Here is a 26,438-nt window from a genome sequence, read left to right on the forward strand (position 1 = left end):
TAATGCATACTTTTTAGAATTAAATTAGAAAACTAAGATAAAAGCAAAAACTAAAGCGCTAAATTCTTATTACTTTACTATACTTAAAAAAAAAAGGTTGTTATTAAAACAAAAGATTGCCTACTTTATCAAACTAATACAATATAGAAAAAACAAAAGGATAGTTAACATAAACTAAACTTTTTATACACTTTCAATTTAGTTGTTTAGAAGCTAACTTACTATTATATTCCATCACAAAAACGATTTTACGTTTAAAAAAAACCAATACTAAATTTATTTGTTCACCAATTTTTCACTTTGAAAAACACAATAAAAGTTGAAGTATACGCTTATTTGAAGCGCCTACCATGATAAAACACAATAAGCATAATATATAAAAAATATAATATGCTTTATAATATATACATATTATTTACATAATAAAATCATTTTAAACGAAACTTTTTAAATAATTAACGTTATTTCTAAATTATTTTCTAAAATGCTACATTTTACGATAATAGGTTGGTGGTTATTTTAAATTTTTGTACAACATCAAATTGAAGCTAACTGTAATAAAAAGTTCGATAAAAAATTCGAGTTACGATTGTTAACTTTTTATGTTAAAAAAAATTACATTGTTTTACCTAATAAATAAAAAAAAGCTATGATAAATTATTTTAAAAAAGTAGTTCAAAAAAAAGTTTTTAGTGGTATTCTATCATTTCCTGATGCTTTTCATTAGATCTGAATTGGGCCAGACCCTAGTCTAAAAAAAAGATTTAGAAGATCGAAAGCAGTAGAAGTAAACTTTTGTCTGTAGACACAAAATTTTAACACTAAATAATACATAACTAAAGTTATAACAAAAACTTCACTGGAAAGTAAACCATCAAGCATAAGCAATAAGTGTATGTAGAATATTAAAAGCTTTTAATTATTTTAGGAAATATTTCTAATTATAGATGTATTTTGCAAGTTTACAAACTTTCATTAACCTTTTTTTTTTTTTTTGGTATAGAAGTAACAAAAACATTTTTTTAATTTAAAGGTGTATTTTCAACTTTCATTTTATTTAAAATCAGAATATGGCTTATTCAATTAAATCAACAAACTTTAGGTGAAATATATACTCCTAATAGTTTCGCTTTATTCTTCTCATAACACAAATTTTTCTCATTCAAGTTTTTGTACTGTTTTCAACTTCAATAAAAAATTTTACAACTAAATAAAGTAACTTTTAGATTCTTTTTTCAATGTTCTTTAACAAGAATGGGAAATTTTTGTTGCAGGTTGGCTAGATGTGGCAGCATTTTGTACATAGCAGACTGAACTTTTCTGACATAGACTTAAACCAATACTTACTAAATCATCATTTCAATGCAATTTGTACTTAAAGATAAAAAACGTAATATACGTTTCCAAAACTACGCAGTTCGCCTAGATTTATTTTCAAACATGTCCACCTAACGAAAAACTTTTCTGTCAAATCTAACCTGCCAACTAGAAAAGTTTTTCAATTTAATCCGTTTAAAGAATATAAAAATGTAATGTTCTAAGCGAAATTTAACATTAATAGTTTTGAAAACTTCATATTACCTAGATCCGGATCAGGTTCTTGTTGTATCCTAACTTATGTATGCCATAGATAACTGGTTTAAAAAATTAAAAATGCATAATCTAACTACTTATCTACTTAATATAAATAAATTATTGCAACAATTAACTTAAATTTACACTATAAAAGTTTTTCAAGAAGTTAAGTATGTATAAATCTACAAATGTATAAAGAAAGAAAAACTTCGACTTAATTATACAACCTTAAATAGTTGATGACGTAACCAAGCTAAATCATCTGAGCAAACATTTTTTAATCATGCATTGTTTGTAAATATCAGCATTAAGCAAATAAATGTAAGTTAATTGTGTAGCTTATCTAAATAAAAAAAGTGATTAAAGTATACTGACGTTAAGTTTTATATTTAGTTTCAGATACGGCAGACAATGCTTGTTCGTTTATTTATAGCTTTTGTTTTAATTGTATTTTTGTCAGAAAAAGTTTTTTGTCAGAGATTGCAAAGACTTACTTCGCCTTTTATTGAAAAGTTCTCAAGAAATGCAGTTAATAACACATATGAGTTTAGAGAAGCAAAAATAAAACTTGCTGATAAAATTTCAACTTTGCTAGATTCTGTTCATTCATCAAAAACTTTTGTTAAAAGCCCATTAAAATCGTAAGTAATTTTTGTAAACTAAGTTTGTTGATTATACTATAAACAAAAATATAATGAAACAACCCTATTAGTTAGTAAAAATACTTTTTAAAAACAATGTTTCGCCTTGTAAGGGTCTTCAGTTATAACTATTTTCTTATTAAATTATAATTTAATTATCAGTTGTAGCAATTTATGAGTAATATAAAACTATAACTATAAAACACTACAGGAAGAATTATTGTTTTATAAAAGTACTTTTTGAAATAATAAAGTTGTATTAATCTCTTGAACCAGCTTGAGAACTCTAATTTGTTCTTATAAAACATATCTAGTGTACAAAAAGCTAGTTTGAAGTCAAAATAAAAACTAGTTATTGAATAAATTTATAAACAAATATGACTTTATAGTATAAAACTAAGAGACAAAAAACTTTTCAATTTTGAGTTGAAGTAAAATTCAAGCTTAGGTTAAGCTAGATTTATTTTAACCAAATACTTAAAACAGAGCAGTTGAAAAGTACGATCGTAGTGGTATTTCGATAGAAGATGAAATATGTCTTGACCATATACAAGCTTGGCTAAATTCAAAAGAAGTGTATGCTTTACAAAGTAAAAAGTTTAAAGTTTAAAACTTTTGTACTACAGTTTTTGTCCTTATAAACATTTTAACTAGTTTATTAGTTTAGTAGTCTAATTAAATATTTCCTTTTTCTTTAAAATTATTTTAAAGTGAGAGATTCATGGGCTTCAAGGCAAGGAGGGATGCTTGAAGGAAATGTGAGATGGACCGGACATTATTACGAATGTATCAATTCCATCAGTGCTAATTTCAGTGGAAAATATTGCACTAGTTATTACGGCTTTCAATATGTTGTTAGTTGCTGCTATTTTATATAAAGACCTTTGGCTGTTTATAAAATATTTGACTTTCACAGTAAATTTTGAACTGTAATAAATCGTTTTAAATATTTTATATACATTTTGTATATAAAGTAAAATTCATCTAATATTTAGAAAATATTTTATTTTCTTTAGATACTTAAGTATTAAAACAAAACTAACAAACTAAAATGATTAAAAAACGCTCATAAGTATTTTTTTTTCATTTGTCAACTTGAAAAAACTATAATAAAAGCTTTAATCACTAAATGTTTTTATATATTTTGATTAAAATTTCATACTGAATTTTATCAAAAAGTTATAAAGTATTTTTATAGAGAAAAAATATAAATGTTAATTGATTGAATTTAAAAGTTTTTTATTTTACTAATTTCTAAGCAAAAAATATTTTATAGTATTTTTATAATGAATACTCTAAAATGTTTGTGTTTAAATTGCTAGTACAAAAACTTTTTTATAAAATTCTAATTTAAAAACTAAAAATAAATATATAACTACTATACAAGTAGTTGTTCTGATTGGAAAAAAATAAAGTAAATATTTTACTTTTTATTTTTTTATAGCCAATGTCCAACGGAATTCCAGTCGATATAACTTTTGCATCTTGCTTTCCAAGTTCATGTGATGCTTCTATTGTGAAGAATCTAACAGCAGAAGTTACTTCTGATGAAATATTTTCACCTGCAATTGAGACTGTGTGTCCTGGTAAATATGAAGAATACACAAGCTTCGATATTGCCTCTTTGTTAGTTACTTGAAATCTAAATATTTTAAATAAACTTTCTTAGTGAGAAAGTAAGAAAATTTGTATTATAAGATAACTAAAAAATTAAGAAATATTATACCATACTAGTTTGTTGTTAGACTATCTAATTAAAGTTTAATATGCATTTATTTTATAGTAATACCTAAATAATTTCAAAAATTCTATGTTACTTTTTTGTTTTATGCAGAGTTTTGTCTGGACTTTTTATTTTAGCAGCTATAGTTGGAACCTGCTATGATCTTTATATCAGAAACAAAAATAAAAAGTCTGGTTAGTTTAAAACAAATTTTAAAATACCTTCAAATTATAATTAGAACTGCTTTTTTAATAAACTAAACATTTTTTTAAGATACTATTAATCATAGTGTTTATTAATAAGAATTAACTTTTTTTTTAGTTTATAACAATTTTAAAGGCTCCTTAAATAATAAAATAAAAATATTATCTAACAAACTAAAAAAATGATTATTAACAAACCAGGTAGCTACTTGTTGTGTTTTTCTGTGATCACAAACGGTGAAAAGATACTAAACACAAAACAAGCATCGGGAAATATAGCAGCAATTAATGGAATTAGAACAATTAGTACCACATGGGTTATTCTTGGCCATAATGTTGGTATTACATTAGTTTACGCAGGTAGTTTGGAAAATATTTTAAATGCAAAGAAAAGTAAAAATAATTAGATTTAACATTCAAACCTATTTAAAAAAATGTTTTGACTAAAAATCTACTAGAACAAAGTATATTGCTTATATTTTCTTGATAATTTTATTTATAACTTTCTTTTATTCAGATAATATTTCGACAATGTACCAAGCTTACAGAGAAAAGTTTGCCTTAATGGCTATTGCTAATGGCTCATTTTCAGTAGACACGTTTTTCTGCATAGGGGGATTACTTACTTCTTACTTAACTTTAAAGCATCTAGCAAAAACAAATGGAAAATCGTTTAACATTCCTCTGATGTACTTACAGCGATATCTAAGGTAACTAATATAAAATGAATATTTTATAAAATAAAATCAACTCTTTGAAACCGTTTTTTTTGCAATATCATACATAAGTTGTGGCGTACAAAATTGTTTAGACTAATTAATTTAAGTTGTATATAATAAAACATGCATACCATCGTTTTTATGCGAAACTTTAATTTTCCAGGCTTACACCGACTCTTGCTTTTGTCATGGTTTTCACGGCTGGGATTTACACGCGCATTGGTGATGGTCCAATTTGGTACGAAACAGCAGAGTATCTGACAGCGGGATGCACTGAAACTTGGTGGACAAACTTGCTGTATATAAACAACGTTTACCCTATAAACACAAATGTAACTTTCATATTTTTTTTTATGTTTAAGTGTTAACTTTTAACGCTCATTGTAGTTTTTAATTGATAGTGGCTTAATTGATAGTGTTTTCGTACAGTCAGGTCTTTAAGCCTAATTTTTTTTGAGCATTTTCGTTTTTATTTAATATTTATTAAACTTAATTAACTTTAAATATTCAACTTTTATAATGTATTGGTCTAAATATAGTTTTAGTATTTAGCTAAGCTGTTTTTATACATTGTAAAGTACAGTTAAAATAAAAAGTGTTTGTTCTTTTGTAAATTTGTTATCAAATAGCAAATTTGTTTTGTTGTGACTGTCTCAAAATTAAAGCAAAATAAAAATCGAATTTTAGACTTTGATAATTTAAAATCTTAAAGATTCCTTTTTTACAGTGCTTCAAAATCTCGTGGTACCTTGCTTGCGATATGCAATTTTATCTACTTGCACCGTTTCTTCTTTATCTTTTATATAAGTCAGTTCAACTAAAACTTAGCTTTAAACAAATATTTTCTGTATCTAAAATAGCTTCTTTCAGAAAAAAGTACATAGGAATTGCTGTATCAGGTACAATTTTGTGCGGTAGTATTGCTACTACTTGGTACTTGTCTCAATCTTCAGAGCAACAAGCAATGGTTGTGACTCAGGCGATTTTCTATAGCATGTAAGTTTAGTATATTTAGAATGTTTTTGTTTTACAGTTTTTTTACACTTAATACTTTCAACCTAATTTTTCCAGAATACAAAGAATAATTGCAATTTTTGTTGATTTCTCTGAATCTGGGTATACAACGTACAAAGAAAAGTTCTCAACAGACACTTACTTTAGTCCTTGGTGTAGAATATGCGTGTATATAGTGGGGCTTTTTGCCGGATATATTTTGCATGTCTACAAAGGAAAAGTAAAAATGCCAAAGGTAAATTTATTATTTACAATACTAAACACTTTAACTTCCAAACTAAACCTCATTTTGACGAGTCAGATTTTTCTGTTAGAATGTTAAAAACATGTTTCTGCAACTAGGTCCCTAATAAAACAATACGCAATAAAAGACCTATCGTATTATGGCTATTTAAACATGTTACATGAGTAAATATTCTTATTATCAGTTCAAAGGGCAAATATGATCAATATTAAAAGGCTAAAGAAAATTTTTAGCCTGTACAAACGTTTTATGCCTTTTCTTTAAAAAACATCAGAAAAATTTTTAATGTAGAATGTAAAATAAAAGTATTTCTAAAATATTATTTATTTTTTTTGTCAATACTTGTGTCTTACAATTACTATTCACTATAGTTATTAAAACAAAACGTTTAAAAGCACTAAAAACATTTAAAATTGAGACTGACTCAAAATGAACACTTAACAATTTTATAATTTTTACTTACTTTTAAGTAAATTACAACTTTTTTATACAGTTCTTAAGAATAACTAAAAAGCCTCGAATTTTGTTAAAAGTTCTTCTATTTATCAATAACTTTAAGTAAACCATAATAAGAAGTTTCATATAAATTCAACTTAATTTAGGGTTGCATATGATAACTTAAAACACTAAAGTTTATAAAGATATTTTCTTTATATCTTTTTACTACACAAAGCATATGTCTAATTTATTGCCGTTTCAATTAAACAAATTTAACATTTTTTTTAAAAGGTTGTTGCGTATGTTGGTTGGCTGACAGCAACAGGAGTTGCCTTGAGTTTGATATACGGACTGTATGGAGTGACAAGTGAACAAGAAATGACAACCGTGCAAGTAGCTGCATTTTACAATGCTGTAAGTAGACCACTGTGGGGAGTTTGTGTTGCTTGGGTCATCATTGCGTGTACTTCCGGTTATGGAGGTATAAAAACATAAAATTACTCCTTAATAATAGAACTAAAATATTTAGAAGGTATATGTGCTAAAATTTATTAGTTTTAGATATCGTTTAAAGCATCAACTATTCATTTTGTTTACAATGATTGTTTTGTTTACAATTTGCGCCGATTAAGTTCGGTTATAAAAAACAAATGCTCAATGAATCAACTTGCAGCTCGTTTGATATATTCAAAAACAAAATATTTAGACTTCAAAGGGATTTATTTACTTTACATTTCAGGTCCCGTTACGGTTTTCTTGAACTGGTCACTTTTTGTGCCTCTGAGCAGACTAGGATATTCAACATACTTGATTCATATTTATGTTATATACTGGCGTATAAGAGTTATTGAAAGAATGCTTCATTACTCTACTGATTCGCTTATCTACACTTTCATTGGTTTGCTTTCTTTAATATATGTTTATAAATAAACCTTATAATGCGCTAATGAAACTGTTTATAGTCTTTATATATTTAAGTATTCTTCAAATCATTTTTCTTACCTTTTTGTTAGTTTTTTAACTTTTTTTGATATAAAAATATATAATTAAAAACTTAGAAAAAATTTTTTGTGATAAACTTTTAAGAAATGACCAAGTGTTGGTTTAATATATAGTATTTTTAACCTTTTTATGTGAATAAAGATTTAAGAGTTTTTTTTTTATATTGAGTAAACTTTTAAAACTTATGTGTTTCTTATAAATAAGAGGTCAACCAAATTTTATGCATTCCATATAAAAGCAAATATACATATTTTTTAAATGAAGCAAGTTGAGGTATAAAATAAATAGTTGATTTTTGTATAAAATTTAACAGCTGAAAAAAAAATCACCAGCTTAAAATATACAGCAATTGTTTACATTACCAAAAATATATAAACTTTACAATGAAACAAAACTTATAAACATTTGTTTTTAATTAATATTCTAAAAACTATCATTCTGCTAATATGTTTTCTATCTGTACTAGTTTAACTTGACTAAAATTTTAGTGTGCCAAGTTGCTGTCATACTTTAAGACTTGTTAAAACTTTTTTAATTTTTGTAATAATGAAGTAGAGTGATGCAGTTTAGTATCAAAATTAGGAGCATTTTTGATCAACAACAATGTATTTGAATTAATTTGTTTTTAAAGGGGACGTTTTTATATCATTTGGATTCGCATTTCTTATCGCATTGATGATAGAATGGCCTTGTCAGGAAGTACTCAGGAAAATATTACCAAGTAAAAAACCACCTAAAATAAAAACTGAGAAAGAAAAAATTGAAGACTTCAGTTTGTCGTCTTTATCAAGTTACTCGGAAAAGAATGGTAAAATGTACATTGAAAGTTTGAACACAAAAGAAGGAAAGTACAACGAAGCTTTTGAAACTAAAAATGAAGTGTATTCTACTAAAATTTAAAAAACATTGTTTAATTTGATCAGTACTTATAAATTATAAAAAAAAAATTAAGCTTGCAATTTTTGCTAAGATAAACACTTTTAGTTCGAGCTACTACCAGAGTTCAATAAAATGATATAAACAGTGTATAATAAATAAAAGCAATAAATTTTTGTTTTAGTTGATTTCTGAAGTAAAGTTAAGTGTTTAAGTTAATTTTTTTCTATTACATCTGTTCTAAAAAAAACAATTAGTTATTTAAATTAAATGTGTAAAAGTTAATTTTATATGCTTTTTATGAAATTTATATTTATTTGAGCTAAAGTTTTTAAGTTGACCGGTTTATAAAGAACCCTATGTAAAAAATTTAAAACTATTGTAAGCTCTTTTAGATAATAGCTTTTAGTTTTACTTTTTTAATGAAAAAGCATAATGAATTAAATACCATAGAAAGAAATAAAAACAACTACGTAAAGAGTTTAATGAAGATATAAAATGAAATTTTTTATCTAATAATAAAGCTGTTAAAAGTATTTTAGATTTAATTCAAGTTTGAAAGTTTGAATTAGTTATTAAAATATTTTCTGCAATAAACTTGCATAATTCTAAGTTAAAAACTTTAAACCGATTTATTAAATAAATGTACTAAATAAAAGGTACAAACCGTAATTTAAGTTTGTTTTGTTTCTAAATTTTTGAAACTAATTGAATAATTTTCAGATCTTTCTTCCATGTTTTAACATTACAATAAGTAGAGATGTTTTTTAGCACAATGTTTAGTTTAAAGATTAAAATGTTTTGTATAGGCTGTAAGAAGTTCAAGAAAATTATAAACGTATATAAAGTTAAAATCAGGTAAATCCTAAAAAGTTAAAATAATAGTATATAATTTTACGGTTATAATTTTTGACAAGAAGACTTTCATTCTCACTAAAAGAAAAGTAAAAAAAATCAACTAACTATTTCAAGACTTTACATTGACCAATCTTTATTATGAAAAAGCAAAGTAGATAATTTGTAAAACAAAAGCAAATAATAAAAGCACTCTAGTAGTAACTTATAAATAAATAAACTAAAAGTAAAAGTTAAGACAGCTTTTTAGATCATCAATGTTACTATATATTAAAACAAACATCTTGGTTAAACAAAAGAAAACCTTTATTCGAGATTTTTACAACATATTTTTACAAAAGAAGTTATCAATAGTTATCAAGTTTTAAACTGTTTTTATATTAAAAGCTTTTTATCTAACACTTACTTAATAAATGTTTTCTGTTATGCTTGTTCTTAATTTTGAAAGTATCATTAATAATCTTGACATTTTTTTTTAAATTGTACTATTTAAAACAAATTTATATAACTCGTCAAAATTTTGTGAAACTAAGTTATAACATAGTATCGGTAAAGAAAATATTATTACATTTTAAAACAGATTTCTAAAAATATAAGTTAAAGAATTTGAAATTTAAAATTTGTTTCTATAGCCTTTTACAAAGTGTGGATTTGGTTTTAACCATCAGTTTTAACGCGCGGTTGTGTTCTTCCAAAGCTGTAACTGGTGCTGATGTACATTACAAAAAATTGAAGGCAACGTGCGAAAAATTTCAACGCTTGCTGTGCAAAGCAAGTGTTACAGAAGAAGAACTTTAACTAAAAATAAACGTCAAATAAAAATTAATGATATGTTTACTAAAAAAAAGTTTGAGATTTGTGTTAAGCGTAAGCTCTATATTTATTAAGTATCACTGCTACTAATTGCTAAGAAATTTCATTAGATTTCTTTTTTAGATGTTTAGTCATATAAAGGGCAAGAGTGCTGTATTATTTATTTGTGTTTAAAACTCTCATTATTTCAGTATACATTCATTAATTAACAAAGTTATAAATCTCTCAGAATTTTAATTTAATCTTTTATTGTTAACAAAATTTCTGATATATTGCGGTATAACTAAATTTTCATCAATCATTCATAGAACATAAATTTACAAAGTCTAAAAATTTAGGATGGTGAGTTAGCATTTAAAAACATATTTTAAATAAAATGTATACAATAAACCTAAATTGTGCAATATTGAAAAAAATCAAAATATTTATTTTTTGAATTTTTTTAGAATTCTAAAATGCGTAACAAAACGAGAGTGCGTAAAGATGCGAGAGGTTACTGTACTTAAACTTGTTTAAGTTGAAATTAGAGGTTGGCAAACTGCAGGGTACTGTACAAAGTTTCAATTTCAGTTAAATCTAATTGAATTATCTAAAACATAATTTTTCATCATCTTAGTTTTATTAGCCTGACTTTCAAATACATTTTTGTTAGTATTAACTTCAATTTAAACTAGGTCATCTGAGTACACATTTTAAAAATCATGAGTTGTTTGTAAGTGTCAGGATTAAGCAAACAAAAACAAAGTAGTTAATGTAGCTTATTTAAATAAAAACAATATGATTGATAAGAACAAAGTAAGTTTTTAAAGCTTATGTTTTACGACTTATCTGGTTAAAAACTAACATTAATTAAAACAAAACTAAAACTCGGATTTTTTTTTTTAATCTAAGTTTAATAAGTATGTAAAGGGTTAAAATAAAACTTTAAAATGAACTTTTTATATTTAGTAATAAAGCTGTTAAAAGTATTTTAGTTGTAATTCAACTTTGAAAGTTTAAATTAGTTGTCTTCATTTTCTTTAATAAATTTACACAATTTTAAGTTTAACCTTTTAAACAATAATATATTTTAATTATACTTTTATAGCGCATACAAATAAAGTTTCACACTTAAATGATGAACTAATTTGTCTGTTTTTGTCAATTTGTTATTCGAAATTTATATTAATTTTTAAGACATTTGGAAACTAATAAGATTGTTTAATTTAACTGTTTAACTTTAAATCCATTGAAAATTCACTTAAATTACCGCTGCTAAAATGTTAGCAGATAGTTTATACTCTATATATTATTCCACCTGTCATATCAGTTGATGAAAAGAGTTTTAACAATTAAGTTTAGTTATAAGTATTAGAAAATGTCATAAAAAACATTTGACCCAGCCTCTCAGTTACTTATCAAAGTTTGTTTTGGCAGCATATGACAACTTTATAAAAATAAAGTTTAGATAGAATATGATAATTCAATTGTACAACTGTTTAAAGCAAGAATTGTGCTAATCTTGAACGCAGCCTTCTTCTGTTTGATACTCGATTAAGCGAACGCAGACTAAGAATACGTGCAGAGTATTAACAATGCTTTGTATGGATGGCAGAATTGTGTTAACCTGTGTCTAAAAGCTTAAACCAAAACGAGGCGAGTTTTATCGCGTATCTCGATGTGACTGCGCAGCAGCGGACAGAAATTTTGTAGAAACAGCAAATGTTTTACAATTACAAAAGAATATTCTAACTTGCCCATAAGAAATTTTACAGCAACCGCGTAGTTTATTTGGAAACAAAATGAATTGACGTCTGTTCAGCTAAGGATAATAGATGTCTTGAAGCGGCTGCGTTCTTCACAATGATATCGGATGTAGACTCTGTAATGCAAACTGTGCTTCAAGTAACGAAGTTGTAAAAATCAGGTGTAAAAAAACTAAAAGTATATTATAAAGAGTAAAACGCAATCGTCCTCACAATAACTTTCGATGATTTCAAATCGATATTAACGCACCAGCATCAAATCGAGCTACCGGTATCCGGTGTCCGGTTTCACGAACGTTGTTCTTGAACAATTTAAAACAACAAAGTATACAGTTACATACTCAACGGGATTGAGAATTTATTTATTCTTTGTATAGTTTGTATTGAGAAAAAAAAATAAGCTGTACAAAGCTACAACTATTCTAAGATGTCGAGTATCGCGCACAAGAACATCATATATTCGAATAAAATTACAACTCCCGTCTTATAAAAAAAAAAACAGAAATAACACAAGCACATTTTATTCTGTATTATTTCTGCCAGAATATGAAAACTCCAAACCGGTCTCATAAATTTGAATTTTGTTGTAGAAAATTTTCTCAAAATACAATTTTACTCATTTTTTAGAAGTTATTGAATATAAACTAACTTGTCTTACAGCCTAAGCATCAGCATTTTATGGTAGTTTTTAATAATATTAAATTGATTAAAACTCAAAAAGTGCTATGAAGTATTTCAACATAAATGTTTTTTTTAAATATTGGGACAGTTATTGTTTAAGTTTTATTCTGCACTTAGACCAACTAAAATAAAAATCTTTGGGTTAGTTAAATTTAATAAACTTAAAGTTTTGTAGTGATTTTTAAATCAAAATCACACTTTCAACAGTTTAGAATAAAAATTAAATAAATTGAGTAACCTATAATACTACTATCTAGACATAAACTATAAAGCTCACTACATTTAAAACAAAAACAGAACGTATTAAGATAGTTTACTCTTAATTGTCAACGATACTTTTTTTAAGGATTAATAAAATCAAAAGGAAATTATAAAACGAGTTACAAAGTATTTTTATTGCATAAGTTCACCTTCCAACGTTTTCTTTTCAGTGAACAAAACTACTATCTAAATCAAAACGTAAAATAAATTTCTAACTGTTTAAATAGCACACAGCTTTCTAATTTCTTGAATTCCTTTTTTTTTAACTTTTTTAAAAAAACGATTAAAAAGTATTTTTTTAAACTTTGAACTCTCAATTTCATATTATTTAATTTAGTTATTAAGTAATTTTATAATGTTTATTATACGATAAAGCTGTTGAAACTAGACCATCTGAGTACACACACTGTTTAATTAAGGTCTGTTTGTTAAAAGCAAACAAAGATTTAGCATTTATAATGATAAAACTTTTAAAACAGATTGCAGTAAAACAGTTACATAGTTTGATGTAAAGCACAATGCTTAGTCGTTTTTTACCAGTTTTTATTTTGAAATTATTGTTGATAGAACTAGTAAATTGTCAGAGATTGCAAAGATTAAACTCACCGCAATTAAGAAAGCTTACAAAGAATGCAGTTAATGACACAGACGAACTTAAGGAGGCAAAGATAAGGCTTGCTGATAAAATTTCGACCTTGTTGGATTCTGTTCATTCATCGAAAACTTTTGTTAAAGATCCATTATTAAAGTAATCTTTTTGTTCACTTATAAAGAATATTATTATAGTAGTTTGAAGGTAAAAATTGTTCGACTTTTTATAATGTCCTATATAAAATAAATACTTTACTTAAAGTAAAATTTTTTAAGCTAGCTAGAATAGAACAGCACAAAACATTATTGGAACATTTTGAATTATATACTAAAAACAGAGCAGTTGAAAATTACGATCGTAGTGGTATTTCAATAGAAGATAAAATATGTCTTTACCATATTCAAACTTGGCTAAATTCACGAGAGGTGTATGCTTTACAAAGTAATAAGTTTAAAGTTTTGTTTAAAGATTTTTTTATTATGTTATCGACTTACTATCATAAAGTTGTTTTAAGTTATAGAAACATATACAAATACTTTCATTTACAAGTCAACGTTGTTCAAAACTATGTTTTTTTTGTTTAAAAGACTTTATAAAAACTAACATCATATTGTATACGTATTGAAAAAACTGCCTAACATGATTGCTACAGTTTCTTACATTTCGATTTTAAAGCACTTAGTTTTGACGAATAAAGTACAAAAAACTATTTTGTTTGTAACTGCTTAAGGTAATATTTCATTTATAACGACTCTAGTTTCATCCTAATAGATTCGAAAATAGAGATTTTAGTCAAAGTATTACGCAAATTGATTTAGAAAATTTAGGTTAAACATTTAGTTTTTATTTGTTTTAAAGTGAGAGATTCATGGGCTTCAAGACAAGGAGGGATGCTTGAAGGAAATGTAAGATTGACCGGACATTATTACGAATGTATCAATTCCATCAGTGCTAATTTCAGTGGAAAGTATTGCACTAATTATTACGGCTTTAAATATGTCGTTAGTTATTTTTGCTTTGTATACTACAAAAGAGGATATCAAAAAAAAGAAATTATTAGACATTTTTTACAATTATAAGTAAAATTGCTTTGCTTTTTTTTTCTATCCTATGTTAAACTGTACAAACAAATACTATCTAACCTTAATTAAAAAAACATATTTTATAATTATTAAAAAAAATTAAAGTAAAAGTCACAATTTTCATGAAAATACTTTGTAAGCCATAGATTATTTTAAAAACCCCTGGGTTATTAACTTAACCAAGTGTTAGAACTAAATTCTGATAATTTGTAAATATTACAATATTATGTTTGACAATACTTTTTAGATGTAAATTTGATGTTCTTAATTACTTATGTTATTTATAATCTTTTAATTTATTTATAAAAACAGTTTTACATCATTTATATTATGAGGAAAGTTTTAAATTTCTAAATATTTTTAATCCACTAACCACGATAAACGTACAAATTTTGATTTAAATACAAAAAAAAATAATTTCTAATTTTTTATAAAGTTCTACATAAAGCAAAATCAAATTACAGCCAATTCCCTATGGAATTCCAGTCGATATAACTTTTGCATCTTGTTTTCCAAGTTCATGTGATGCTTCTATTGTGAAAAATCTAACAGCAGAAGTCACTTCTGATGAAATATTTTCACCTGTAATTGAGACGGTGTGTCCTGATAAATATGAAGAATACACAAGCTTCGATATCGCATTTTTGTAAGTTGTTTTATATTAATGAAAGATAAAAAAATAAAAGTAGTTAAGTAAGATTAAAATAAATTTTGGTCACTCTATTTTTTAAACTAAATAAACAATTAATACTAAAATTTAGTATTTATTTACTAAATTTTTATATATTTAACTTTTATTTTTTATCATTTATTACTAAAGCGTTTAGAACCTTTTTTTTTTGCAGAGTTTGGTCTGGACTCTTTGTTGGACTAGCTATAATTGGAACCTGTTATGATCTTTATATAAGGAACAAAAACAAAAAGTCTCGTTAGTTTAGTTTTTGAAAGCTTGACTAACTATTTAAATTAGCGAGATAATTTATTACTAGTGATCTACCGAATCCAAAATTTTGGATTTGGCCGGATCCGAATCTGAATCTTATTTTCAAATTATCATTAGGCCAAATCCGGATCCGAATCTCAGTTTTGAATCCGGCCGAATCCGAGTATTTAAATAATTGGAATCCTAAAAATTTAAGCTGCTTCTAATGTAAATACAAAACAAGCTTATAAATAATCATTACGTATTATATTATTACTTATATAAATAATTATAAGCATTTATATATCATACATAATATTATATATAGTTTTATAAATAGTTACAGTTATAAATAATTATAAATATTATAACTTATATAATTACCTTGAAAGAATAAACTCTTAAAAGAATAAATTCATTTTTCTTCTCTAGAAGCTAAGATCTCTTTATTTGTTTTCTTAAAACCAAAAAATTTAATATTATTACTTATATCGTAAAAAAAAGTTTAAACAATACGTCTAACGTGTTAATAAAAAAATATATTTTATTTTAGAATAATTTATTTAAAAACCGAACAAAAAAACAAATGTGTTTCTAAAAAAAAATCAAGAAATTAATTTCAATACTTTAATGATCTATGCATTTAATCCATGCAAGCAACATGAACAATTAACTTGTGTTTTTTTATGCAAAATAAATTAATTATCAACTATATAAATGCATAAAGCAGGAAAAAAATCACAAACAAATTTAAAATATTTTACGTTTAACTTAAGAGTTAGTTTTTTATTGGGGCCATAGACTAATTAGAACATAGACTTTTGAAAGTGTTCATATTTATAAAACAAAGTGTAATTGAAAATAACATGGAGCCGTAATAATTTGAAATAAAATACCAACTATAGTAAAGCATACAGTTGTAATAAAAAAATATTAATTTCCACTTAGGATTACACTTTTTCTATAATAATAAAGAAATATAAACAAATATAAAACAAACTACAATTGCAAAAAATGTCTCTGTTATACTACAAAAGACTATTCTTCGTTTTTCAAGTTGTACAGGAGAAATGAAAGTTTTTTGCCAGTCTTTGGAAGTAAGCGATTACGCTTTTGCTCATAGAAATTACTAGCTTAAGAACATAACCTTTCAGAATACACAGAAGATGATGGTGCAGCAAGATATTTCCTTGCAAAGCTGGCAGGATAAGGGTATTTTGTCTTGTTCAAATTCCACCAGTTTAAGACTTTATCTTCTTTAGTTTCTGAAATCAAATTTTCTGTAGCAAAAACGAAACTTTATTTCTGCTTCATTTTCTTTATCAATAGAATCCTGATACTCATTCCCTGTGCAGCTGTGTTTGGTTCTGTTTTATACAAAGAATAGAAAGTTGAAAACTTCTTCGGATCAAAACTTACAGAGGGTTGTGGTTTTGGTTTCTCTAGCGGCAATTAGGATAATTGACACTTTGATCAGTCTCTAAACATGCTTTTAATATCATTTTTGAGGTAAGAAGTAAAAGAAGAAAGTCGATATCATTGATCAATAGTTGTTGTGACTAACAGTAATTTGTTGTCATTCAGGCTTAAGATGTTGCTATTGGTATAAAACCTCTCCTATATTTTTGGCAAACATTTGACACTTTTTCTAAATTTTTAAAAAGTTAAAAAACTTTGTCAGTGATCTTGCATGTTTGATCACGCTTGGGAGCAACGCATTGTTTTAACTACACTCCGTTGTTACAAAAAAAAAAAGGTTTCGAGCAGTAGAATAATGTGATTAATTAGTTGCATTTCTTAGCTGTAATAATCAAATCTTGATCGTTTTGTAGTTAGCCACATAGTACCGGACACTTCATTTTAGCATTTTCAGTCTATGTAGCACAAGATAAGTTGAGTTCCACCTTGTATTCACATCTTGAACAAGAAGCAAGACTTTTGTTTTGTTTGTGCGTGGTCAAAATCTATCTGGATTTTTTAGCAATTCGCGGTTTGAAAGAAAGGCTGAAATGGCAAATTAATTTTCTTACCTTTGCTAACAGCAGTTTTATACGATCGTCCTCAAACAAATGACTAGCTGAAGCGTATGGATAATACAGGGTACTAACGAGGTTTTTTACTATATTACTGCCTTTTTTATGTTTCTTACATTGTCTCTTTAAAAAGCGTGAACACAATCCAAGGCAGTATTCAGTTACTAAGCATATATCCTGAATGTAGTTACAAATATTTTGGCTAGTTTGCTTACCCTCCATTTCCCGGCAATGCAAAACACGTTGATTAAGCTCAAATTTTTTATTAAACCAATGCGCGATAAAAGAAGTATATGATATTATGATGTATTGTTAAGATATAGTTCATTATTATCATTCAAGAGAATGATATAACTTCAATTAATTTAAGATTTTACTTTCAAAACAATTTATCAATCAAAAAAGTTAAATATCAAATAAAATTTAAAATAAATTTAAATTAATTAAGACTTTATTATTAACAGATTTGTTTTTTTTATAAAGTTGTTTTGAAAATTGAATATTAAACTGTTTGAAGTTATAACATATATGTCATAAACTAAAATTACCAATTAAATAAATAATAATATATCAACATAAAAGCATATAGCAAAAAGTATGCAAGCATTTGCTTTAATGTTACATATTAAAGTTGCATTTTTTTCTTTGTATAAATGATTGGCCTTTGAATGAAAAATTAACAAAAAAAAAACAATCTTATTATAACTGAGATTTTTATTCCAAATTACAGGCTTTCCAAAAAAGACAAAAAGACATGATTTTTTTTAATTAGGAAAAAATTAAAATATATAAATCTTCTTACTCTATGTCACACGTCATTTAAGACATAATTAAATAAATAATCAATAACATCTAAATGGACACTGAAAACGACATTAAACAAACAAAAGATATTTTAAATAATTACATGGTCTTTGTAAACTAGACTTCCTTACTTTACACTTCATAAATTTATCAAAAACATATATGTCATAAGTTTTCAAGATAACCTTAATAGAGATGTTAAGAAAAAATCCTGGTTCTGCCCGAGCTATGCGGACAAGATTTCACTGAACTGAGCTGACCTGCGGAAAACCTTACTAAAACTAAATAAAATAAATTACCTACAAGTATATTTATTTCTTATATTCTCGTAGGAAAAAAGCCAAAATATTTTTTGAACCGAAATAAGCTCACGAACAAACAAACAAAAAGATAAAACATGTGATGAAACATAAGTAGGAGCGGTTATCCAAAAAGCTGAGATTAAATGCCTTAAATATGCACTTAATTTATTTGACATTCTAACTAAAATATTTTATCATAGTTTTTATATTGTGTGCAGAAGTCTAAATCAAAGTTGAGAAGGCTTTTATAAGTGTGAAAAGGCACTGTTTTATTCACTCAAGCGTGAAGTCAATAATTAGTTTTACACTTCATTTAAATTTTGACAAACAATTGAGTACAATTCAAAAAATTTGAAGTTGTCTACCGGATCTAAAATTTCGGATTCGGCCGTATCTGAGTCTAAAAATTAGATTTGGTAGATCACTATTTATTACTGTTTTTAAAGCTAATTTTGTTGTTTTTCTTTTTAAGCTTGGACTAAAGATAAGAACTTTTTTTTGTTTAATGTTTTTAGCTTCGTTTTATTTTTTTGAAATAAACTTTTTCTTTTATTAATAATCCAGAGAGCTACTTGTTGTGTTTTTCTGTTATCACAAACGGTGAAAAGATACTAAACACAAAACAAGCGCCGGGAAATATAGCAGCAATTAATGGAATTAGAACAATTAGTACCACATGGGTCATCCTTGGTCACACTGTTTCTCTCATTGAAAACTACGCAGGTTAAATAATCTATGAAATCTATGCTAATTCTTATGGTAAAACTTTTGCATCTGAAAAAATATCAGTATAAACAGAAAAACTAAAATTAAAGGTTATTTAAAGTTTCAGTTTCAGTTGTGTAAACAAGAATACTTAATTTTATTTACCTTGATTTCAGATAATGTAGCGACAATATTTCGTACTTATAGAGAAACTTTTGGTTTGATGTGTATTTTGAACGGAACATTCTCAGTTGACACGTTTTTTTGCATAGGAGGGTTACTAACTTCTTACTTGACCCTAAAGCATCTTGCAAAGACCAATGGAGAATCATTTAATATTCCTCTTATGTATTTACACCGATATTTAAGGTATATAGAAAAGGTTTAATAGATTTTTGTTTACAGATAAGGTTTTCCTTACGAACTTCTTTCAAACTAAAACTTTAAATTTAAAAGGATTGTGGTTGAAAATTTTAAATAGAATAGTAAAACAATAGCTATTTTTAAACAATGAATTTTAGGTAATTCTTAATAAAATAATCTTTTTTGGTTGTTTCATTATCTACACACTTCAAACTTTATTTGTAGACTCACGCCTGCTTTGGCCTACGTTTTAATTTTTTCATTTGGAATTTATAAACACATTGGAGACGGACCGATATGGTACGAGTCCACTGCATATTTTACCAAAGGATGCACTGAAACTTGGTGGACAAATTTGCTGTACATCAACAACATGTACCCTATAAACAACACTGTAATGTTTTTATGTTAACAGTAAAACAAAAAATATAAGTAAAATGGTGTTTTTAAATTAATATCTTTTATTTTTCAGTTCAGTATATTTAAAACATTTTATTCTTTAGCATTGCCGTGGACAATTAAAAACACTTACAGTTTAATCTCAAATAATTAAACGTTTAAAAAAATCTAGTCTTTTGTTGTGTTAACGGAATAACAAATACTACTTGTTTATTTAAGTAACTAATAAACACTTTGTTTTGTACTAAAACACTTCCGTTTGTAGTTTATGTTTGCAAATACTTATCCGTGTGTTTTGTTTTCGTTGCAAATTTAAGTTAAAACTTTAATTAAAAATTACTGTTTGAGTTCCATCTGCAGCATTTTACTTTTTGTGTTGCTTACCGACTTTAATTGTCAATTTAACAATTTAACAACTGTTATTTTTTAGTGTTTTGCACATACCTGGTACCTTGCTTGCGATATGCAGTTTTACCTGCTGGCACCGCTTCTTGTCTATCTTCTCTACAAGTTAGTTTGATAAAACTAAAATTAGCCTGAACAAATATTTTCTGTAACTAGAATAAATCCTTTTAGAAAAAAGTACGTAGGAATTGCTGTATCTGGTACAATTTTGTGCGGGAGCATTGCTACTACTTGGTACTTGTCTCAGTCTTCGGAGCAACAAGCGAGTGTTGTTAGTTTGGCGTATTTCCAAGGCGTGTAGGTTTTCATTTCGTATTTAGTTTAAGTTTTATGACTTTATGCAAAAAATTTATATTTTTGCAGAATACTCAGGGTAATTGCGATATTCGTTAACCTTGCCGATTCTGGGTACAGAAGCTATGAAGAAAAGTTTTCAAACGACATTTATACTAGTCCTTGGTGTAGAGTATGCGTTTATATAGTGGGACTTTTTGCCGGGTATATTTTGCATGTCAATAAAGGAAAAGTAAAAATGTCTAAGGTTGTTTGTTACTTCTATTAAGGCTAACTTGTTACTAACACTTTTTACAAAAGAAACAAATTTTAGTTTATGCCTTACAAAAAATTCATAAATAGTGTAGTTTCTAGTTAGATTTTTCTACAAAGGCAAATAACTTATTTATATTAAAGAGAAATGTTGATTAAAACAAACAATTAACATTTGACAGCGTGAAAGTTTAAGAGAAATAACTTTAAATCAAAAATGATTTTTCTAAAATAAATATAACTTTTTATTATACTGATTATCAATAAAAAACTAAAATTTCTTGAAGCTCATTATTGCTTACTTAAAACTAGAATAAACCGCTATAAGTTTTTTAGGTAGTTACAGCAAAATTATGTTTTATGTAAAGTAAGTAGGACATCAAGCATTTATTATACAAAACAAGTTTACACAAAAGCATTTGTATTTAGTGCAGTTGAAATTTTATTAATACTTAGAATAGCCTAAGGTTTAACAGTTTTTGATTTCTTTTTTCCTATCAAAGTTTACCTTTATAAATAGATTATTACTTTTTAACTCTGGTGTTATATTTACTTTATTAAAAATAGTACTTGATTCATACTATAAAGAAATAAGTAAAAATCTTAAAACTTAACTGTTTTTATTATTTTGTTCTAATTTAAAACATACGTAAACTTAATATCTTTTTACCCATACTAGAAAATTTTTAAAGGTTGTTGTGTATGTTGGTTGGCTGACAGCAACAGGAGTTGCATTGAGTTTGATATACGGACTGTATGGAGTGACAAGTGAACAAGAAATGACAACCGTCCAAGTAGCTGCATTTTACAATGCTGTAAGTAGACCACTTTGGGGAGTTTGTGTTGCTTGGGTCATCATTGCGTGTACTTCCGGTTATGGAGGTATTTTGTGATTATAATTTTAAAATCACACAACATAGTCTTTCAAGTCTATAGCAAAGTTTATTACTTTTAAAACTTTAATAATCAAATATGCTAAAGACTGTAATTTAAAGCTTAGTATAAAAGATTAGTTTATAAGCCATTCAAGAGCTTGATTACTTTTATCTTAGGGTCGTTTTAACAAAAAAGGTATATTTTTATATACTCTTTATGTTTATGTCTTAACTACGTGGTCTCTAAGTGCTTATAAACTGACTGTTTTACTTACGAGTAGCTTACAGTACTAAAGTAACTTATTACTAAGTTATGTTTAAGTTATAAATTAAACTCACTTAAATCAACGTAAAGTACTTTTTTATTAATATATCAATAACAAAATGCCTGAAAGAAAGCTGTTTAAATTATTACATAAACAAATTATATAATAAATATTAGCAACCGTAAAGTTCTATACTAACAGCTTTGACGAATTGTGCTAGCGATTTTATATTGATTGTCGAAATTAGAAGTTTAGCTTAGCTTGTTGAAACGTCGTGCAGTACATTTAACAACTAACGCGTATTTGAAAGACAAACGCCGGTATGTACGCATCGGAATTTAATTAACTTCTTCGAATAAACAATGTTGTTTTGGGAATTGGGAAAATTTTTTTGAGAAAGCTTATCATTAATTTTATTGTTACAAAAAGTTCCATATTTATTCACACGCTTTAAAAATATAAAATAAAATGTTGATTTCAGTACATCGTGTAAGTGTTAGTTTAAACTACACTGTTTTGTATTTTTATTTGCTTTTTAAAATGTTCACAAAAATGTTCAACTTCAGGTCCGGTAACAGTCTTTTTGAACTGGTCATTCTTTGTACCACTGAGCAGACTTGGATACTCAACATACTTGATTCACATTTACGTTCTTGAGTGGCAAACCAGCATAATTGAAAGAATGTTTCATTACTCTACCGATTTGCTTGTCTATAACTTCGTTGGTTAGCGATGCCTCATACGAATACAGAATGAGTTATACACATGCTTAAAAACAATAAAAACTAAGAAACCGTAGGCTTAAGTAATGGTAGAAATCAAAAAATAAATAAAGTATTCTAAGATTTACACAACTAAATGATGTAACTATAATTTGTTTATCAGTCTACTAAAATTACAATTTTTTTTTTTTTGAGTTTTACATCTTTTTAAGGAACTTTTATTCATCTTTAATAGACTAGTTAGTTTAATTTTACAACTTTACCGTTAAGAGTTTTTAAGTTTAAGTTTTTTTAACCTATATTTAAAAACGAACTATTCATAAATTAAAAAATTTAGGACAGTTACAGACCTCAAACACACAATAAAACAATGCTTATTTTTACGCCAATTTTTAATCTGAAGCTAAAAATATATTTCCAGACTGATAAATTGTACATATTGTATAATCTCTGTTGAAAACGGTTTTGTGTAATTTAAGAGACTTTGAATAAGTTCAAAACACTAAGAGTGAATATATTCTTTCACTATCATTATTTTCTTTAAAGATAGTTAAAATACTAAGGCGTAGCTTACAATCAGACATCAACCTTTTGATGAGTTAATGTACAGTAAATATGTCTTAAGAATCTTTCTAAATTAAAAAAAAAGTATTTAGAGATTATTTTTTTTTACTTTTTTGAAATACACTATGTACTTTGTTACGCAAATGCTTTCTTTTAAAACAAATGTTTTTCTTTTTAAGGCGGAAAAGTAAAGTTTGATTAAAAAATATAAATGTTATAATTTAAAACAAATACTGAATTATTCAAAAATTGTCTGATATTGTAAACTTTCAAAGGTACCGTTGTTATATCATTTGGACTCGGATTTTTGATCGCATTGATGATAGAGTGGCCGTGTCAAGAGGTACTCAGGAAAACATTGCCAGGTAAAAAACCGCCTAAAATAAAAAATGAGAAAGAAAAAGTTGAAGACTTCAGTTTGTCGTCTTTATCAAGTTACTCGGAAAAGAATGAGAAAATGTACATTGAAAGTTTGAACACAAAAGAAGGAAAATACAACGAAGCTTTTGAAACTAAAAATGAAGTGTATTCTACAAAAATTTAAACTTGTTTTGAAACGACTAGTATAAAAGGTTTCGAAATAAAACTTCATTTAATTAAACTTTTAGATTTATTAAGTATTTTAATTTTTCAAATACTATAAATTTAAGCAATAAACTCAAAAAAAAAGTTTCTATTATTTTACTTTCGAAAAACTTTTTTTTAATTTTTTTAAATAAGTTTTCGTCTTTTTTTATTTTTACTACAGAATTGATGATATACTGACAATTTCCATCCGCGATAATTTCCCACCCGCGCACAATTTCCAATTTTTTTTTAATTCGTTTTATTTCAAATATTTTTGTTTTACTTTTACTTATTATTTATTAATTTTTTACTATCACTGTTACCCTAACCCTTGGTCGGTAAGCGTGGTTCTTCGATTTGACCAGGTGGGATTTGATCGAGGGTTGGAAATAAGCGGTTCTCAGAATTAATATAACGTATTAATAGGCAGTCCAGAATTACAAAATTAACCTTAAATGTTACATTTGTCGATAGTGTTTATAGTAAAATATCAATATAATTATGTGATTAAAATACAGTTATTTAAGACTGAGGAGTATGTAAACTAAATGTAATTTATTTCATCAGTACTCTTACGACGTAAATAGTGTCACTACTGTTAAATTCGAAAAGTTAGTTGTTTAAATAAATAATTCTCAGAACTTCATTACATTGTTTTAAATAAAAATGGTTTTTGGTTGTTGGTTGATGAGAAAATTTCTGTTATAATATTACGGTTTGTAGTTAAGAGTTATAACTGTTGAATTTATATGGAATAGATAAAACATTACATATCTATACTACAGATAAAAGGTGTTTAAGTTTAACGGTTGTGACTTAAATAATCAAACCGAAAACAAAACCTAAAAATGAAGGAATCTTAAAATATTTATTTTATCAACGTAAAAATGCTAAGATGTTTAATTTTTAGAAAAAAGTTTCACTACTTTGTCAAAAGTTCTGTCACGTGGTTGCTGACTTCCGCGCAATAAAGTAGTCAAGTTTAAGCTTGTACACTACTAAAAAAATATTTTTAAATTTTAATAAATAGAACATTAAACTATGGACACATGAAATTGGTTTATTTTGTTCTGTTTTAAACTTACTTTTTGATTTATTAAGTTGAACTTTAAAAAATTGAAACTAAACTTATAAAAAGCATGTGTTTTTAGTATTTATATTTTATTTTTATACTTTAAGAAAAAAAAGTTGCTAATGCTGAAAATTAAATTTAGCTGAAATGGTTGTTTATCAATACTTGATATTTTTTAAATTTTGTTAAGTTTTCTAAAAGTTTTAAAATGTACCTGAACTACTTAAAAATAGATTTAACATATTTTTGCAAGATATCTAATTATAAAAAAATAAATATTTTCGAACTTTATTTTAACATCTACGAGCTACATCAGGGTTTCCCAAACTAATTTACGAAATCGCCCCCTTTTGAGAAGTTTGAAAAAAAAATCGCCCCCCAGTATTTTAAAAACTAAAGTAATTTTATTCTCGACTACGCACTTTTTAGCCAAAAAAGTTGTGTTCGAAATGTAATTTAGTCTGGTACTTCTTATGCATGCACTTTTGGGCTGCTGTAAAAGTAGTTTCAGGGCTTGGGAAAATAATTTACAGTTGTTTTTTTAATAAGCCCAGTAAAGTGTATTAAAATTCTTAATTAATAAATAGCCTATGTATTCTGTTATTAATTCTCTTTAAATATTTATTGTTTTGAAACTAATGAATCCTTAGATTAGTGGTAGACAACTTTTGTAGTCAGCAAGTCATATTTACTAAAAAACCTTTCTAGTTTTGAATTGCTAAAAAATGTACTTGCGGGCTGCGTAATTTAAAAATTAACATACAAGAAAATTAAAAAACTCGAGCAAAATAGTAATAAAATGATTAGTATTATTGTAATATAGGAAGTACTACTGTAAACTAAAAACCAGAATAAAGCGTTTTTCAAAATATTAATTATCAAAAAACTAAATTTTATATGTGTTGCATAAGTAGTTTTCAGTTCAAGTTATTTAGCGGGCCGAAATTTGACTGTATCTCGACCGTAAGTTACCAATTTAAAATCTTAACTGAAACCTGACATTATAATAATCTTTCATATAACGAATTCCGGAAATTTAGAAGTTATTTAATTATTTAAGCCGCACAATATACTTAAACTAATTTATAAATAAGGATATTTAAAAATTTCTATACATGAGATTAATAAAACTACAAAAGAATAAATAGTTTATCCGACACATTATGGAACAAATATTAAAACATCATTGCTGATCTAGTTTGAGGAAGATTGACCGACTGGTCGATTGTCTCACATGAAAACTGGTTTCATTAATAGCTTCTGTTAATGCAGTAAAATTATTAATTTTAATACTAAGAAATATTATAGGCAAGTTAGTTGTAAAGTTTAATTGTAATCTTTTTTAACTTTATGTTTTATGGTAGAATAACGTTAAATAGTGTTTTATTTGAAATAACCTTTGAAAAATTAAACCTTAAGTCTAACAATT

General features: G+C 26.0%; 2 protein-coding genes across 2 annotated transcripts; both read left to right on the forward strand.

Moving 5' to 3' along the window:
- The first annotated feature begins 1,254 nt into the window (after positions 1 to 1,254).
- LOC145833240 (nose resistant to fluoxetine protein 6-like) lies at positions 1,255 to 10,088 on the forward strand. The gene is made up of 14 exons (XM_082940433.1): positions 1,255 to 1,274; positions 2,703 to 2,806; positions 2,928 to 3,070; positions 3,661 to 3,842; positions 4,051 to 4,133; positions 4,344 to 4,502; positions 4,660 to 4,852; positions 5,025 to 5,193; positions 5,589 to 5,857; positions 5,933 to 6,110; positions 6,849 to 7,038; positions 7,297 to 7,455; positions 8,191 to 8,440; positions 9,959 to 10,088. Exons 1-14 carry the CDS (start codon positions 1,255 to 1,257, stop codon positions 10,086 to 10,088), a joined length of 2,229 nt encoding a protein of 742 aa, XP_082796559.1.
- A 3,376-nt stretch (positions 10,089 to 13,464) lies between these two features.
- On the forward strand, positions 13,465 to 24,908 carry LOC145833241 (nose resistant to fluoxetine protein 6-like). Its single transcript, XM_082940434.1, has 15 exons — positions 13,465 to 13,538; positions 13,720 to 13,823; positions 14,241 to 14,383; positions 14,929 to 15,110; positions 15,310 to 15,392; positions 19,090 to 19,248; positions 19,407 to 19,599; positions 19,819 to 19,987; positions 20,423 to 20,502; positions 20,569 to 20,694; positions 20,761 to 20,938; positions 21,636 to 21,825; positions 22,651 to 22,809; positions 23,646 to 23,895; positions 24,848 to 24,908. Coding segments are annotated over exons 2-15 (1,974 nt in total). The 5' UTR covers positions 13,465 to 13,538; positions 13,720 to 13,822.
- Positions 24,909 to 26,438: the final 1,530 nt, after the last annotated feature.

Source organism: Thalia democratica, chromosome 4 (assembly GCF_965202585.1).
Source record: "Thalia democratica chromosome 4, ktThaDemo2.hap1.1, whole genome shotgun sequence".
Taxonomy (NCBI): domain Eukaryota; kingdom Metazoa; phylum Chordata; class Thaliacea; order Salpida; family Salpidae; genus Thalia; species Thalia democratica.